The 18,352-nt window shown below is 44.0% G+C and overlaps 1 protein-coding gene across 4 annotated transcripts in view; it reads right to left on the bottom strand.

Annotated features, from left to right (window-relative positions):
- Positions 1–18,352, bottom strand: part of LOC133350850 (uncharacterized) — a 173,193-nt gene that overhangs the window by 127,859 nt on the left and 26,982 nt on the right. The window contains exons 1-2 of one of the 4 annotated variants that reach the window (XM_061565643.1): positions 10,319–10,494; positions 7,834–8,033 (exon numbers count right to left, since the gene is read on the bottom strand). The exons of 1 other annotated variant lie outside the window; for it this stretch is intronic. Coding sequence is in view for 1 of the 3 variants with exons in the window: in XM_061565641.1 (XP_061421625.1) it covers positions 12,761–12,766 (6 nt within the window). In the remaining 2 variants the exon portion in view is untranslated. Of the gene's footprint in view, positions 1–7,833; positions 8,142–10,318; positions 10,495–12,760; positions 12,782–18,352 lie in introns of those variants that run through there. 2 more of the 4 variants (XM_061565641.1, XM_061565642.1) reach the window with 2 other exon arrangements.

The raw sequence follows: 18,352 nt of genomic DNA, 5'->3' as shown, positions 1-18,352 counted from the left end.
AATCTTAATTTGGAGCTTTCGTGACTGCAGGAATTACTCTTTGTTTCTTTCGGTAAAGTCACAACTCTGTTGTATTACATTCCATTTCTGAGTATACTAGATTTGTGTTTCTATTTCATTTATACCTGATGATGATTGCTTGTGTTGCAATCGAAACGTCGTATGCTAGTATTTAATTTATTATTTTATCTTTATACGTGTCTGTGGTGTTAGTCACTTGTTAAACTCCCTCTTTTGGCCACACCTGAACATTGCGTTGCCAAAACCAGCCCAACCACTGACTCATTATGCACACAGCATTTCATCACACACATGAACGGAAAACGTTAAGTTGTACATCAATGAGATCAACTTCCGTTTTGTCCACGTAACACAACATTTAGGTAACGGTATCGTCACATCATCCTTCCAGACTTACGTAAAACCAGCAACACGCGATATTTAGCAGACAAGTTTTGACAAGTTTACAATAAGTGAGCACGAAAGCAGCACAAAACTCACTATCGTTGTGGTTTTCAAAATGCCCTCTTAGAACTGCCAAAGTAGCCTACAAGTGAGTCACGGCCCATTCATTATAAAGCCGTTTAGCAGCAATTCCGTGTACGCGATGCCCGCGGTAAAACATGAGCCGTCCCAGCCAGTAGCCCACTAAAATAATAGTAGAAACGTACGTCCACTATAATATATGCACGTGTACTTGAACATGATTGCCTGCATGCACACTTCAGTAACGCAGTTATGATTACGTGTATTACGTAATGTGGCCCTTTTGCTGTAATGGGCTATTAAATGGTGACCATCTCTGTTGGTGGCCTTGAGCCAGAGGAAATGCCATATTCTGGTGACAGGGGTCAGTCTGTAAACATATTCCACGTGAACACGAGACGGTGTTTCATGGCGTGCACCCCACTGTTCACTAATGGACGGATGGCGCAGTGGTTACAGCATGTGGCCCCTTGGTACAAAACCGGGTGAGGCACCGACTCAAGCATTCGGTCCTCCAGGGCCAATAACTTTAGTACCATCTTGTGGTGAGTCCAACGTGGTTGTCTTATGAAGGCGCCCCCATCCTGCCATAGGAAAGGGGCCGTCCATAAATGACGTCACGCGATTTTTGACCCCCCCCCCCTTCGTCACACGGCGTCACAAAAAGTCAGACTCCCCCCCCCTAGATTTGAAGCTTTCGTGACTGCAAGGATTCATACTCTTAGTTCTTTCGGTAAAGTCACGTAGGTAAAAAATGAAATTATTTGTATTAATTTTAATTTCATTTTTTACCTACGTGACTTTACCGAAAGAACTAAGAGAATATGACGTCACCAAGCTCTGCCCCCCCCCCAAAATAAAACATGCTTCAAATCGCTTTAAACTATTGTCATTGTAGTGCGTATTTAATGTGGCGCTGCACTCTGATGTTGTAGGAGAAAACGTTCATTTAAAAGTCTATTATTTAAAGTTGCGCATTTTGATGCGACGTCACATTTCTCAAACCCCCCCCCCCCTCGTCACACATCGTCACAAATGTCTGACACCCCCCCCCCCAGGTGCGTGACGTCATTTATGGACGGCCCCAAAGTAAAAATTCTACCACTGGCTCATGGCTGTAAAACGGACGTGAACCCCAATGCAAAGTATAGTACGGTACCTTATTGAGTCTCCCATCAAAATAGGAATCGAAGTTTGATTTAAAATAAGACGGTTTACATCGTCGGCTTCCTGTGTTTGGACGGGACTCATTTTTTAGTTAATGGGGTATATAAAATATTCCTCCCGGGTCCTCCACCCACCGCAAATAATTCAACCAAGCAATCTTATCACGGCACCACCGCTAACTCCCACAGTAATTAATAGCCCAGACAGGAAACCCACCACCCTTCGCGGAACACCGCAATTGTGTGTTTTTTTGTTCAGTTAAAGTCGAACGTAATGTCTCTGTGCTGCCACCTACACAAGGTTGAACCTAACTACAGTGCAGTCAGGCACGGATGTCGAGTGCCTCGAATCCACGTCTCACGAGGACATGAATCGGTGAAATTCAAAAAAATAATGACTTATTATTCACGAGGAATTTCCCGCAAAAACAATTTAAATGTCGCTGTTATTGCAAAAACCTTTTGTACTTTTGGACATATTTCCACTACGCGGCTTATTTTTGTAAGCAGAACGTTTAATAAAAAAAACTGTAGTCGGCGAAATTAGTTGTGTGCCATTTAGGTTAAGCCATAATTTACCAGGAGAATAATGAAATACAAATATTTCAAGTTTATTTTGTTTAAGCGAGTGGGAACTGCAGAGACCGAGACGTATAGCCTCATTTGCAAGAGTGACCCGAGTTTTATAGCCATGGAAACCAAAGTACAGCACACAACTGCCTCTCAGTGACTAAAATTGTAGAACTAGCATGAGTTTGTAAGTACTCTCAGTTCTTTCGGTAAAGTCACGTAGGTAAAAAAATGAAATTAAAATTAATAAAAATAAAATAATAAAATCACGACGTTTTGTAGGCAAAATCACGACGTTTTGTAGGCAACACAAAACGTCGTGATTTTATTATTTTATTTTTATTAATTTTAATTTCATTTTTTTACCTACGTGACTTTACCGAAAGAACTGAGAGTATGAATCCTTGCAGTCACGAAAGCTTCAAATCTAGATTTTGTAAGTCTTAAAAAAAAAAATGGCTAACCGCTGCAACTCTTAACATCACCATGGACTCTATGGGAACCTCATTTACCAGTAAAAATATGATAATTGGTTCTTTACCCTTCTATCTGGCAACAAAACTGACACCTTTTTACAAGGAGTCATGTTTGCATAGACCGCAATACCTGCAGTCATAATACAAACAAAAGAACATAACTCTGATAATGTGCACTGTCCTTGAAGTTGATTGGTCCACACCCGAGACAGCTTTCCTTTCAGCCTAGTCTCATATGGGTTGGACCAGTGCGCCTTTTGGCGTCATCTGGTCCAACCCATATGAGACTAGGCTGAAAGGAAAGCTGTCTCGGGTGTGGACCAATCAACTTCAAGGACAGTGCACATTATCAGAGTTATGTTCTTTTGTTTGTATTATGACTGCAGGTATTGCGGTCTATGCAAACATGACTCCTTGTAAAAAGGTGTCAGTTTTGTTGCCAGATAGAAGGGTAAAGAACCAATTATCATCACCATGGACTGTAGAATGTTCTGTATATGCCACATTTAAAGACGTCTAGCATGTCCACACCATACCAAGCGTTTTGTGGATGCAACGTTCAGTCCACTCATGAAGAGGTCTCTTGTTTGAAGTACTGCATGACACATTCAATGACAACAGACATGGCAGCACTGACGTCATGATCAACACAACATGCCTGCAATCTAACAAGCTATTATTAACTACTGTCGCTATCTATCCATCTGAAGCCACGGTTCAATTCTAAAATAATACATCTCTTTGTTTGATGAGGAGAGCCGCACTGAGAATTACGACTCTTTTTTTTGTCGAGAGGGTGGTACTGCATCGGGATGTTTGGCCAAATCCGTTCGTGAGTGTTTGGCAAGTTGGAAGAAATCCATGCATAATGAGAATATTAACACTCAAACAAACTCCGCGCAAATGGATACAATCCAGTTGGGAAGAACTCTTTGTAGTAATAGGGTTTTACACTTTCAACTGGTACAAAAACTGACACCTTTATACAAGGCATCATGTTAGCAATAACCACAACACAAGCAGTCAAAATGCAAACAAAAATAAAAACTCTGATGATGATAATGATATGCACTGTCCTTGAAGTTGATTGGTCCACACCCGAGACAGCTTTTCTTAGAGCCTAGTCTCCATTGGTGTTGGACCAGATGACGCCAAAAGGCGTACAACTCAAAGACAGCGCACTATCAGAGTATTGAGAGCTCGGGGTAAGCATTTACACTATGAGACATCCTTTACCAGTGGCAAAATATAGTAATAGGTTTTTACCCTTTCAACTGGTACAAAAACTGACACCTTTATACAAGGCATCATGTTTGCAATAACCACAACACAAGCAGTCAAAATGCACCAGTTGAAAGGGTAAAAACCTATGACTATATTTTGCCACTGGTAAAGGAGGTCTCATGGTGTAGAGAACCCTTTGGTTGGTAAGAAGTTTGTAGTTTATTTCCCCGAGTAAAGCACATTGAGTTTCACAGCTCGTTTTTTTGTAACCTCCAGGCCACCTCACAGCCCAGTGGACTTGTGAGTGTCGCGTATTTATTTGTACGGCACACCAACCCACTGCCGACAAAGTGCTTGAGTGCTGACATGCGCCACCGCACCGAGATCCTCGACGATTGAATCACGTGAAGGAACAATTCCCGATTCCCTTTCGCTGTGCTCAGAATGTTTCAGTGCGTTTACAATTGCAGTGCTGGAGTGCGTATGATCTGCGTAGTTCATGTGAGTGGAAAAAATAATAATGATTTTGGAAAACGCGAAAGGCTGAAAAAAAATAATGGATGCTTGAAATGACATTGAGAGATATAGAGAGGAGCAGATGGATGAGATAAATATTCGCAGGGTCAAGAATAGCAACGAAGCAGCACACAAAGTATAAAATTTTACTTAAAACTTTCGTGACTGCAGGAATTCATATTCTTGGTTCTTTCGGTAAAGTCACGTAGATAGGAAACAAAAATAAATTTAGATTTTTGTTTTCTATCTTTACCGAAAGAACCAAGAATATAATACACAAAGCAAGGCCGTAATTATGATATTTATTGGGGGAGGGACATTCAAATATGCTCAAAATGTCCCCCCCAATATTATGCTATAAAAATTGCTATACTATGTAAATAAAAACAACAATTTGCTAAACATTAGCCACAATATCTGGACTTGTCTTCATATAAATCAATGCATAGATTTCTGTTTATATGATTGTGGTTATGGTTATACTTTATAAATCCCTAATTTCTGCCATTACATACAATGAAACAAGAAATGGTAAAAATAAATAAAAACAGAGCAATGTAATACACTATTAGACATTATTGTAAAAAATAAATAAAAAGTCCATCCCATGTGTTAGTGAATTTTTTCAATATTTTAGGCAGGAATTGGCAAGAAATTAGTTTTCAAATTTAGATATATTTCTGGGGGGGGGGGGACCCCAGACCCCCTGGAAGATTTGGTCCCCCCCAATGTTGACTCCGTGGCTACGGTCTTGCGAGGTGGTAGCACAGTAATAGAGAAACACGTGACATAAAGTGGTCAATGTCAACCTCTGATCACGTGCATACCCTCATAAGTATACAAATGCTGACGGGTGGTGGTTGCATGTATGGAAAGTTTTAAACCTTTGTTCTTACGCAGAGGTTGGGAAACTCAAGGTTGATCTGCAACTGTGTTGGAAGAGTCGTTATTTTTTTTTACAAAACCTGGATATGTTCCTTAACAACCGACCGATTTTCAGCAGCAATCGCTGCAACAATTCCTTTAAAAAAAGTATTGCACACATTTTACGTAACGTATAGAATGCCCCATCATTACAAATATTACGTTAGTCTACCATAGTATTTCCCAGACACATCACCAGCACTTATGTTATCAAGGTGGTTTATTGAGTAATTTAGGTCTGGATTTCAAAGGAATGCATTATATAGTAATCTAGAGGGAGAATGGGTATCGAATATATTCTACAATAACAGAGGGTCAATCTTAGCACAGTACATGATTTATGACAATATATACGCAAATAAGCAACTGTTATATTAATAGACACTCAAGGTGACGTTCAAACACGTGTGTGCGAAAACGCTTGCAAGCACAGCCAGAAACAAGACCACCCGGCCATAAAACCCATTAGAAATACCAATACCAATATAAAAATTCCAAAAATATCAACGTATTCCAAATCTAAACAACATTTCGCATATAATCATGGAAATTGAGCTGCCCTGATTACCAAGCAAAAATGCAAGCTGCAGGCTGTAGGCGAGTCTTGAATGGTGTGTGAAAAACAAACATGGCACCAAGCGAAAAGATCACAGCCCTGTGGCAAAAAGGCCTTTGACCTGTTCTAAATGGGCAGCGACAAGTTGTCCTTTAAATTTCGATTTAAAGCTTTCGTGACTGCAGGGATTCATCTTCTTGGTTCTTTCGGTAAAGTCACGTAGAAGGGAAATAATAAAATAATAAAAATAAATGTTACAGCTATCGTGCTGTGACGGTTCCACCTGAAGACGGAAGCTTGTGTTGCCTCCGAAACGTCGTGAGAATTATTGTATTATGTTTGATTTATATTACTTTATTATTTCCCTTCTACGTGACTTTACCGAAAGAACCAAGAAGAAGTTGTCCTTTCTGAAGAAAAAAATACAACGATTTGGAGAATGATGAATTGGTAGAATAAATGTTGGCGAATAAAAGAATACATCGACTAAACTAAACGAGGAAGAGCAATTAAATCGGAGAGTCAATATTGAGTGGTGTAAGGGGGGAAAATACAAAATGCAAAGTAGGAAGATGAATGAGGGGTGGGTGGGGGTGTAAAAGGAGCTGAGAGAAATCACCCAAGAAAATCGTCGCGTTGACTTGTAACAGCCTCTTGGGCTCAAAAAACAACAATCAGTTTAAGTTTACACAACAAAATGCATCGCCTTGTCCAAAACAAAGCGAGTGTGGAGCTTTTACTAAAAGGGCTGAAACGTGAGACCATTTTGGCCTCGAGAGGTGAGAGAGAGATGAGAGAGAGGCACGGCACACACACAAGGATCGAACACACGCGCGCACTCACAACACTCACTCACTCGCTTGCTCCCTCGGCAAACACGTGCAAACGACGCACTCGGCTCGGAAGAAAAAAAACCCACCCACCCACACACATTCACTCTCCTGCCTTGAATGAGCGAGCTCTGAGCTCATGGGAAAAGAATCCGTGCGCGCTGCGGCTCCACTTTTGCGGGTATTGTAAAGAGCCACAAATGACCAAAGATGTTGTTAACGCCGGAGCCACCGCACACTACGCGGCGTGCCGTTTAAATAGAGGGCAGAATGCAGCCGGGTTCTGCGATTGTATCATCGTCCCCTTATATAAGATCCTCCAGACACTCCACAGGAAGAAGACGCACGCTGTTAGCGCCTGGTTAAAACACGAGTACGAGCATCAATCCAGCACCACCACCAACTTCATAATCATCATCAATATCACGCTCAATCCACTGCAGCACTCACGCAGACTCCACTGGTTGTGTTGCAGGGACGTTCATAACACTGCACTCAATACAAAGACAAAGACCCCCCCCCCTGTACAGACTTCGCAGACTGTGACACACACACGCGCGCATTGTGCTACGCATGGACAGACTTGCCCCTTCCCGATGAACGTAATTTGTCCACGGGTGGCGTATGATGAGTAACCTCATAATGCGACTACAGGGACACATCTCGACTTAGACAACTTGGCGTCAACATGCGAACGCAATAGCACGCGTTACAGATACAGATTCATACTCTTAGGTTTTTTTTGGTAAAGATGTAGGTAAAAAATAAAATAAAATTTAATAAAAGTAAAACAAAAAAATCTCGACGTTTCGGAGGCAACACAAGCTTCCGTCTTCAGGTGGAACCGTCACAGCACGATTGCTGTATCAAGTAAAGAGGAAAAAAAAGATACAGATTCCCCATATAGTCTCGCGCGGACTGTCAGGGCAAGTGCTGTTGACGAGCACATGATTTAAGGTCGGCAAACGGTGCAAAAACAAGTAGTCGTGATGGTGTCTTCAACACAAACGTCTCCACCAGCGATAACAAAGCAAGAGACGTGCACACACACGCGCGCGCGTGCAAACAAATGACAAGGCGCCTACCTTCAGTGAGCGGTGCCACTGCCAACAACGTAACGCTCGTCATTCCAGGACAGCAACGGTGGCAGCAGCAGCAGCAGAGGCAGAGGAGTCAGAGGCAGTCCTGCCTGCGGCTTGCCCCGTACAGCTCTCTGGCAGTGAGCGGACAGCTCGCCTGCATAGGTGCTTGGCTTCCACACTTAGAAATGCAAAGGTTCCCACAACTGCTCCAGGGCCACGCACACAAAATAGGAAATGGGTCAATGCTTTGCTGCTGGAGGATTAGGATTGTGTTTACCGACTTAAAAGCTTTTTTTTCTCTCTCTCTCGCTCTCTTTTTTTTGTTGTTGGATAGGCGAAGTGGTGGAGGAGGGAGGAAGAGGAGATGTGTGTTGGGGTATGGGGGGGGAGAGTTGGAGGTGGAAAGGGGGTGAAGGTGGTGGGGGGGGGGGGGTTATTGGGGGAGGTGCCGGCAGGGGTGAGAGATGTGTAGCCGGGAAGATGGGGCAGAGTTGAACAAGAAAAAAATGGGGAGGGTTTTAGACTCCTTCCTTCATTCAGAAAAATTCCTGCCGTATAATCCCACTGCATCTGAGGCCTTTGTGGGACTTTCAATGGGTCCCCCTGCCTTTGTGCAAACATCAAAGTGTGAAAAAGACCAATTACTAGAGGTTAGGGCTTTAATTATTTATTATCGACTCTAATTTCCCATAAAATATTTCAGGCATTTTGGCGACTTTTCCGCATGTTTGTTTTATGACCAGATGCATTTTCATAAATAAAATAAAAGCAAAAATACGTTTTTATCATAATCATAATGAAAGCGTTTAACATTTTTTGGTTGAAATAAATAAATTTTATGACATTAGTTTCATTAAATTGGTCGATGGTAAAATGTATTTAAATATACACGCTGGTAATTAAAACAGTCGCCTGTGGAGTGGTGGCACAGTGGTTAGCGCACTGGGTTACACACCCTGTAACCTGACTTTAAAATCCTGCCAGCGACTAACATCAATCTCAGGTGACATCTGCACAGGCCCTAGACCAGGGGTCGGCAACCTACGGCTCCGGAGCCGCATGCGGCTCTTTACAGGCTGCTTCTTGACGATATGTACGTGAGTACAGTATGTACTCAGATGCATTGCGGCTCTTGAAATACTGAATTTTGTACCGAATTGGAAAGAAATGGCTCTTCTTGTTATTTTGGTTGCCGACCCCTGCCCTAGAGCCTCTCTTGGTAAACCTTCAATGAGCAGTATGGTGAAGTATGGTCACATGACTGACATGGCATAGGGGAGGCTTTTATCCAGCAGCCGATTGACACAACGCTGAACCTTATTATTATTTAAAATAATATTAACAGAACATGCAAAATGTAGTATTTCATTGCCCAGTTAGATGCACAAATAATCTGATTCAGTCATTTATTTAGGTCTGCGTCTTTTTATGTACTAATTTTAATAGAGTATTTTAACACGAGTGTATGTATTTTTCATAAACGTGACTGTACAGATGCACTCTGTAGTAAGAACAATACTTTGGTATTTCTTAATTCACCATTGACAACAAGTGTCAAGTGGTGATAATCTCATATTCCTCAATGAATTCTGCAGTACAAAGACATAGATCCCCCGTATAGCCTTAACATACTTTTGGGGCAAGTGCTGTTAGCGAGCACCTGTGAAGCCAGCACCGCACACGAGGGGGTGGGTAGCCAGCACCACGCCCGTCCGCCTTTGTTTCTCTAGTGGCAATATATACACACCGCGCCAGGTACTCATTGGAGGCTGAGTTGACATACTCACACAAATCCACACACTCATACAAAGCCAATGATCTGCGATCTAGCCTATAGGGACTGATGTGGTATGGTGCTGTTAGTGAACACCAATTAAGCCTGGCATTGCACGTGACAGGGCTTGAGTGGCCTATAACCCACGCATGTCTACGCTGCTCCATGCAGCAGTGATATCTCCTCACTGGACCAGGCATTCATTTGAGGGAGGGGGGGGGGCAGACAGAACTGGTTCAAATATCATTTTCCATTGATATCAGCCACGGTCAGGAACGAACTCAGGTTCAGGTTCATAGCATCGGTGCACGAGCCGCAGTGTTCTTGCTCCGCCCAAACACATGCACAGGGATACTGGACATATACACATATACACATGCCGGCAAACGGTACACACACGTAAAGAGTCCCCTTTCAGTCTGCTTACACTGTTGGCACGAATCTTGTTAGAGTGAGCATATAACGTAACAAGCAGCACGACTTCTCATTGTCAATGTCCGCACAATGCCGTACACCAGGCACTAATTCCAGGCTAATTTGACCGTGGGAAGACCCAGGTCAGGTTTAGAACTCCAATTGACGGCGGTGTTACACATAGCCAGGAATCAAATCGAGACCGCTGGGATTGTAGTGCCGTGTGCCAAATCGCTACAGCACTACAGACACAAGCAGACGCACAGACGCAATCTCAGAGCAACACTGCATCTGACTCACCACAGGCTTGGTCTTGTGGACAGTGCAGGTCACGTGAGGACATCGATAGAATGAGCTACAAGTCCAACAAATTATTAATTACCTAACAAAAACAGGAAAAGAAATCCCACAAGAAGAGACTATTCATTTGCCATTAAATGGCTCGGCGCTGTTAACGGACTTGTGGATTTACAGCAATCCTGACATTTCGCGTCGAGCTCAGTGGCTTCTGATTTGTCCTGTAAATTTCGTCTGACCGCATTCCACCGGCGAGCCTCAGGCCGTCAGGGAGAACACAGATGCAGCAATTATGAGACTCTCTAAAGGCCCTGCGGGGAGTGCACAATTACTGGCAAAACCAGCGGAGGAAAGGGAACAGAATGAAGAAAAACGCCCTCTCCTTGTCGGCCACCACTGGCGTGAATGGGCGAAGTTAAGTTACGAAGAGTGCCTCGCTCACTTAAAAAAAAAACATGTTTCGTTATTTAACCCTTTCATCGACCATGTCCAGTTTGTTGTGCTTCTACGATTGCATATATACTGTTGTGTATATTTAGAATTGCTGTGGAATTTTAGGAAACATTTTCAACGCATTTTAGGGGTTCCTTTAATTCCTAAAAATAAACACAAAGTCTAATTCTTTTAAAAATAATAATAATAATAATTGAGATTTATAAGGTGCAGTTCATCCAGGGATCTCAGTGCACCCTGCACGAAGTTAGAAAATATAAATGGTGTACTAAAAGGTCCGCTGAGTCCGCTGGTCATACATGGGAAGTGTCGGCCAGGCAAAACAGGTGAGTCTGCGAGATGTTAACTACCTCGCCTGGTATACAGGAGGTCATGGGTTCGATCCTGACGTTGATCGCCTGTATATTTGAAGTTTGTTCTCCCTGTGGTCGGGTGAATTTTTCTCCGGGTCCTCCGGATATTCTCTACACCGTCAGAAAGATACGTTCAGAGTATTTGGCTGCAATAAATGTCCACGTGACAAGCCACTTGGTCGAGCTACCATTTGTGGCCAGGTCGCTTCTGAAAACGAGCTACCTAGCTCAGTGGACCTTACCTGGTAAAATATACGTATGTATATAAATATATAAACCGAGAAAGTGAACTCGCATGTCTAACCACTCGTGGCAGGGCGTTCCATAGCGATGCGCCTCTAGACGGTATTTGGTCTACTCGTCCACACTGGCCAGGTGGGAGTACTCACACTTTACCCTACTGCACGTGACCTGCCGGTCGGCTCACAGCGATGTATCCATTTACATTGCTGGGTGGACGACAGAGGTGGGAGGGATTTAAAAAACCCCTCCAACGTTTAAACTACTACGCCAGAAGATTGAACCTGGAGATTGAAACGGGGGAATGAACCGGGGGATTGAACCGGGAGTTTGACACGGGGGATTGAACCGGGCAAACTTTTAACCAGCAATTGCAATTCCAATTTCAGTGTTGCAAAGCATAATACTATGGGAGCATCCCCTCTTAATTTACGAAATGTAAAATATCATCGTAAAACAAAATGCATGCTTATTATTTTGGAATAAAAAGTCAGACGCTGACCGGGAGAAGTCTTTGAAGAGAACAATAGAACTACATCCCAGTCCCCGTTCTTCCTCCTTCCTGCACACAAACAACGAGCGAAGTGAAGGGTAAATCACAGTGGCCAGGATTTCCCGTCCACTGGTCATCGTGACTAAACATAGACCTCATCCAGGACGTGCTATGAAGCACATCATATTTTCCAGTACAAATGGCCCAGACTATTAAATGAAGTAATGCACAAAACTACATCAGGAACGTACAACAGCCCATTAGAAATGAACCGGGGACACCGTGCATTGTCCAAATGTTTTGACAAATGAGCATGCCTCATTCCTACAACAGCACTCCCCAACTATTCTTTTTCGTGTCCACATTTAATAATTAACCGTGCAGCAATGACATCACGACTCAATGCGGCAATGGATGAGGCCGCAGGCACAGGACTGGACGCGATGTGCGGTCTGTGGTCAGTCAAAACAAATGTAAAGTCCTCTTTTCTTCAAATTTGCGTTGTATATCTGTGTTTTTGTTAATCACATGTGTGTAAGAAAGCACAACCACTTAAGCGGTTGTGCTTTCGCTAAGTTGTCCCCACCTGAAGAAGGACGCTTGTGTTGCGTCCGAAACGTCGTGATTTAATTTATTTAACAAAAATTTACCTACGTGACATTACCGAAAAAAACAAAGAGTATGAATCCTTGCAGTCACGAAAACTTCAAATCTAGAAAGAAAGCTTGCATTTTCATGATTGTTTATGCATCGGTGCGCACAATGGTATAAATGCGCATCAATGCAAATCTTTTCTAGACATGTCCAGTTGTCCAAAGCCTGTTGTTGTTATCACAGTTTGATAACAAGAGGACACAATGGCTTGCGTGTTGTTTTGAGTCTAATTTATTAAATGCAACATCCTACCGTCATTCGCTGCCTCCTGCCTGCTTCTGCGGCCCCCGTGCAGGAAAGCGAGGAATTCTCTTCCGAACTGGAATTGTTTATTTGCTTCACCGGTTTTTTTCCCCTTCTTTTAAAGACAGGCCAAGCGAAGGCCCACGTCGAGTGAGACGCAAACTGCCGTGGTTCTTGGCAGGGGGGTGGGAAGTAGACACCCCCCTTGTGTTTATTTGGCCAGGAACTCTGCCACAGATGCTGCAGCCTTCCTGGGGAGCACTGGGAAACGAGGGAAGTGAGCGGAGTTCAATGCCGAGACGTGCATTTGCTTCAAATTCATCAACTTCACCTTCAAAAGCTTCGCAAGCAGCTGTTGTAACAAGTGCACATCCATGGAGTTCATTTGTACGTTGTTTGATCGAGTGCAGGGTGTCGACCGTTAAACCTCCAGCGTGGAAAAGTAGGCCAAACACACACACACACACTAGAGGGGTTTCCCTAAGCTGCCTCGAGTGGAAGTCTTTCTATTAGCAGCGGCGTGCGCAAGCAATTGCAGGGCCGCACCTTTGGCCAATGTGAGATATTTTGTTTATATGGCGTATGAACCTAAAGGCTTCGGATAATTGGACATATTCTGTGTGCTTTCGGTAAAGTCACGTAGAAGGGAAATAATAAAGTAATAAAAATATTAAACAATAAAATGTTATCTATATATATAAAATCGTTCATGTCTGTCTGTCTGTGTGTGTGTGTGGACTTTGGCCCATACGCACTTTCATTGGACGGTGGTTGCCCCTGGCAACGGCTAGCCACGCCTTCGCCGCTTTCATTGGACCTGGCAACGGCTAGCCACGCCTTCGCCAAGGGCTGCAGTTTCATTGGACGGCGGTTGCCCCTGCCAACGGCTAGCCACGCCTTCGCCACTTTCATAAGCTCCGTATTTAATTAAATAATAGCCATTACACAGTATTGTTGGAGCGCTAGGGGGGGGGGAAGGAACGCCACCCGTACCCTGCCTCTTCCAAGCCGATAATTTTAGGCGAGGCCGCAGGCTTTGCACGCTACTAGGCCTCGACACCCACCACGCCACTCTGAGGTAAATTCATCAAAGTTTTTCCTACTCTTCACTACACCCCCACCACAATGTGTGCTATTAATATTACTTTTAAACCCAACGCGCCAACAATCGATTACTTTAATGTTCACTGTACAAATACTCATTAAGCTGGGTGAGCGTACTGCCAGTCTATCATGTACACTGTAGCCTGCTTATTAAGCTCGGTGAGCGTACTGCCACTCTATCATGTACACTCTAGCCTGCTTATGAAGCTGAGTGCGTGTACTGGCAGTCTATAATGTGGACTCTTGCCTGGTTATTATAATCGATTCTTTATATGTTCTTTGTACAAACAGTCATTAAGCTGCTTGAGCGACCCCAGTTCGATTCCAACTCACGCCCACCACCGCTGACGATTATTTGAAACGGACCTGGCCCTCCCCTAGGTCCACTCAGCCTCAAAAGCGTAACTGCTGTCGTGTGTAAACATCGTCACTGGGGAGACAAAGGCGGCGGGGCATCGTGGATCCAAGTCCCGGGCGAAGCCGGGTCATGTGTATGTATGTGTTTGTGTGTATGTGTGTGTGTATGTATGTGGGTTTTTTTTTATGTCTTTATGTGTATGTCTGCGTGTCTCTATGTATGTGTGTATGTACGTGTGTGCATGTGTTTGTGTGTATGTATGTGTGTGTCTATGTATGTGTGTGTCTATGTATGTGTGTGTAGTGGGGATCGGTGGTGTAGCGGTTAGCGCGCTGTGCTACGAACCTGGCGACCCGAGTTCGATTCCCGCTCACGGCAAACACCAGTGACGATTATCTGAACCGGTCCTGGGCCTCCCCTAGGTCGACTCAGCCTTAAATGAGTACCTGGTGCGGTGTGTAAACATCGCCACTAGGGAGACAAAGGCGGTCGGGCGTGGTGCTGGCCACCCACCCCCTCGTGTACCGTTCCGGCCTTCATAGGTGCTCGCTAACAGCACTTGCCCCTACAGTCTGTTCAGGCTATACGGGGGATCTTTGTCTTTGTGTGTATGTGTGTGTATATATGTGTGTTATGTGTCTGTCTGTGTCTGCATGTATGTGTGTGTGTATTGTGTTTGTGTGCATGTATGTGTGTGTTTGTGTGTATGTGTATGTCTGTGTGTATGTGTTTGTGTGTGTGTGTGTATGTATGTGTGTGTATGTGTTTGTATGTGTTTGTGTGTTTACGCTCGCATTACACAAATGTGTTGCTGGTCTAAGGCGTTCCTCGCACAGCATTGCCGCTTTATTATTTCAGTCGTTTACTGCCTTACGCACCCTGAAAGTCGTGTGTGTCTGCAGCAAGCGCGTGTATGTGTACCTATGGACGCGCGCGCGTGTGTTGTGTAGGGGGAACGGTAGTGTAGTGCTTAGCGTGCTGTCTGTGTGTGTGTGTGTCTGTCTGTGTCTGTCTGTGTGTGTCTGCGTGTGTATTGTGTGTGTGTCTGTGTGTGTGCGCGTGTGTTGTGTAGGGGGAACGGTAGTGTAGTGCTTAGCGTGCTGCCTGTGTGTGTGTCTGTGTGTGTGTGTCTGTGTGTGTGTGTCTGTGTGTGTGTCTGTGTGTGTGGTGTGTGGGGAGCGGTAGTGTAGTGGTTAGCGTGCTGTCTGTGTGTGTGTGTCTGTGTGTCTGTGTGTGTGTGCGTGTGTGGTGTGTGGGGAGCGGTAGTGTAGTGGTTAGCGTGCTGTCTGTGTGTCTGTGTGTGTGTGTGTGTCTGTGTGTGTGTCTGTGTGTGTGTCTGTGTGTGTGTCTGTGTGTGTGTGTCTGTCTGTGTGTCTGTGTGTGTGCGCGTGTGTTGTGTAGGGGGAACGGTAGTGTAGTGCTTAGCGTGCTGCCTGTGTGTGTGTCTGTGTGTGTGTCTGTGTGTGTGTGTGTGGTGTGTGGGGAGCGGTAGTGTAGTGGTTAGCGTGCTGTCTGTGTCTGTGTGTGTGTCTGTGTGTGTGCGTGTGTGGTGTGTGGGGAGCGGTAGTGTAGTGGTTAGCGTGCTGTCTGTGTGTCTGTGTGTGTGTGTCTGTGTGTGTGTGTCTGTGTGTGTGTGTCTGTGTGTGTGCGTGTGTGGTGTGTAGGGGGAACGGTAGTGTAGTGCTTAGCGTGCTGCCTGTGTGTATGTCTGTGTGTGTGTGTCTGTGTGTGTGTGTCTGTGTGTGTGCGTGTGTGGTGTGTGGGGAGCGGTAGTGTAGTGGTTAGCGTGCTGTCTGTGTGTCTGTGTGTCTGTCTGTGTCTGTCTGTGTGTGTCTGCGTGTGTCTGTGTGTGTGTCTGTGTGTGTGTCTGTGCGTCTGTGTGTGTGAGGAGCGGTGGGTGTAGTGGTTAACGCTACGCTGCGCTACCAACCCGGCGAACCCAGTTCGATTCCCTCTCATGGCCACCACCGGTCAAGATTATTTGAACCTCCCCTAGGTCGAATCAGCCTCAAACGAGTAACTGGTGTGGAGTATTAACATCGCCACTGGGGAGACAAAGGCGGCCGGCCGTGGTGGATACAAGTCCCGGGCGAAGCCGGGTAGTACAGCTAGTTGTTTTATAAAGTAATAAAAATATAAAACAATAACATTTTATTGTTTTATATTTTTATTATTTTATTATTTCCCTTCTACGTGACTTTACCGAAAGAACCAAGAATATGAATCAGTCACGAAAGCTTTAAATCAAAATATAATTGGACATGTTTAGCAAACTAGTTTAATTGATGCACATTTATATAATTGTGCGTACAGATGCAATTAGGGGCCGTCCATAAATGACGTCACTTTAAATAAATATTGACAACACGTTCTTAATTAAATAGACTTTTTAATAAATAATTTCTCCTACAACATCAGAGTGCAGCGCCAAATTAAATTGTCATTACAATGACAATAGTTTAAAGCGATTTGAAGCATGTTTTATTTTTAAAATGGATATATGGTTTGGGGGGGGGGGGCAGAGCTTTGTGACGTCATATTTGAAGGGGGGTCTGACTTTTTGTGACGCCGTGTGACGAGGGGGGGGGGGGGGGGTAAAAAATCTTCCAAAATCGCGTGACGTCATTTATGGACGGCCCCTAATGTACCTACAATATACGATTCTTTACACAGCTTCACTCTGTGATGTGCAAAATTCCTTGATGACAGCGCACATGCATTCACTTTGCATAAACATACATTTCATATGTGCTTATGCCATCCTGCTTGCATCTGCATGTGTTTTAGGCATGTACGCACAAGTGTGTGTGCATGTTTACATGTGTGTAGGATGGAGAGGTTATGTAACGGTAAGTGCACTGCACTATGAACCCAACCAGCTGAGTTTGATTCCCGACCATGGCTAACCTGAGTGGCGATAATTTAAGCAGTAGTACTGGGCATCCTCTAGGTTTACTCAGCCATAAATGAGTCGTTGGTGTTGTGTACAAATATCAGCACTGGGGAAAACAAAGGCATCCAGGTGTGGTGCCTACCACAGCACCCCCTTGTGCGCCATGCCTGCCTTCGTTAAGTGGCACACATGTAAATCACTTGCCCTAACTGTCGATATTGTTATACAAGGGATCTTGTATTTTTTTACTTAGAATTTGTATTTGATATTTGTGCTTTGTCAATTACACGTCCATAAGACGTGTAAGGGGCCGTCCATAAATGACGTCACGCGATTTTGGACGATTTTTTTACCCCCCCCCCCCCCTCATCACACGGCGTCACAAAAAGTCAGACCCTCCCTAAAATATGACGTCACAAAGCTCTGCCCCCCCCCCCCCCAAAATCATATTTCCATTTTGAAAATAAAACATGCTTCAAATCGCTTTAAACTATCGGCATTGTAGTGCGTATTTAATGTGGCGCTGCACTCTGATGTTGTAGGAGTGTTGTTATGACAATTAGTGTTGTTAGAACAATTATATATTCATTTAAAGTTGCGCATTTTGATGTGACGTCACACATCGTCACAAATGTCTGACCCCCCCCCTAGGTACGTGACGTCATTTATGGACGGCCCCTTAACTGTGATCATCTGTTTACTGTCAAGAGGCAATGTGACATCTAGGCTCTCCGCTTTGTTTGTTTAACTTTGAGGCATTTAAAAACGATGCCTTCGTTTCAAAAATGTCCTAAGGGCTTTTCCAGGACCTCATCATCCAAGGAGTTATTATTATTAAAATGAAATCTATATGTTTAAAAAAAATCTGAAATTATGAATATATCTGGTACAACTGAGATGGTAAGTTCTGGAATACAAATCAGACGAGAAGTCGAGGCTTTTCACAGGGACAATATCGGAGTGGATAAGCAAATGCATTAGCATATCAACAACGAATAAGAATAGGGTTTTCCCCTTTTTTTCTGGCAATTAAACTGAAACCTTTTTACAAGGAATCATGTCTGCATTAACCACAATACTTGTGGTCAGAATGCAAAAAAAACATATTCTGATAACATATGCATTGTCCTTGAAACTGATTGGTCTACACCAGAGACAGCTTTCTTTTGAGCCAAGTCTCAAACGGCTCATGCAGACATGATTCCTTGTAAAAAGGTTTCACCTTTGTTGCCAGAAAAAAGGGGAA

Source organism: Lethenteron reissneri, chromosome 35, assembly GCF_015708825.2.
Source record: "Lethenteron reissneri isolate LAM-NWPU_2019-01 chromosome 35, ASM1570882v1, whole genome shotgun sequence".
In the NCBI taxonomy this organism is placed as follows: domain Eukaryota; kingdom Metazoa; phylum Chordata; class Hyperoartia; order Petromyzontiformes; family Petromyzontidae; genus Lethenteron; species Lethenteron reissneri.
This window is presented reverse-complemented; position numbering and strand designations above follow the sequence as displayed.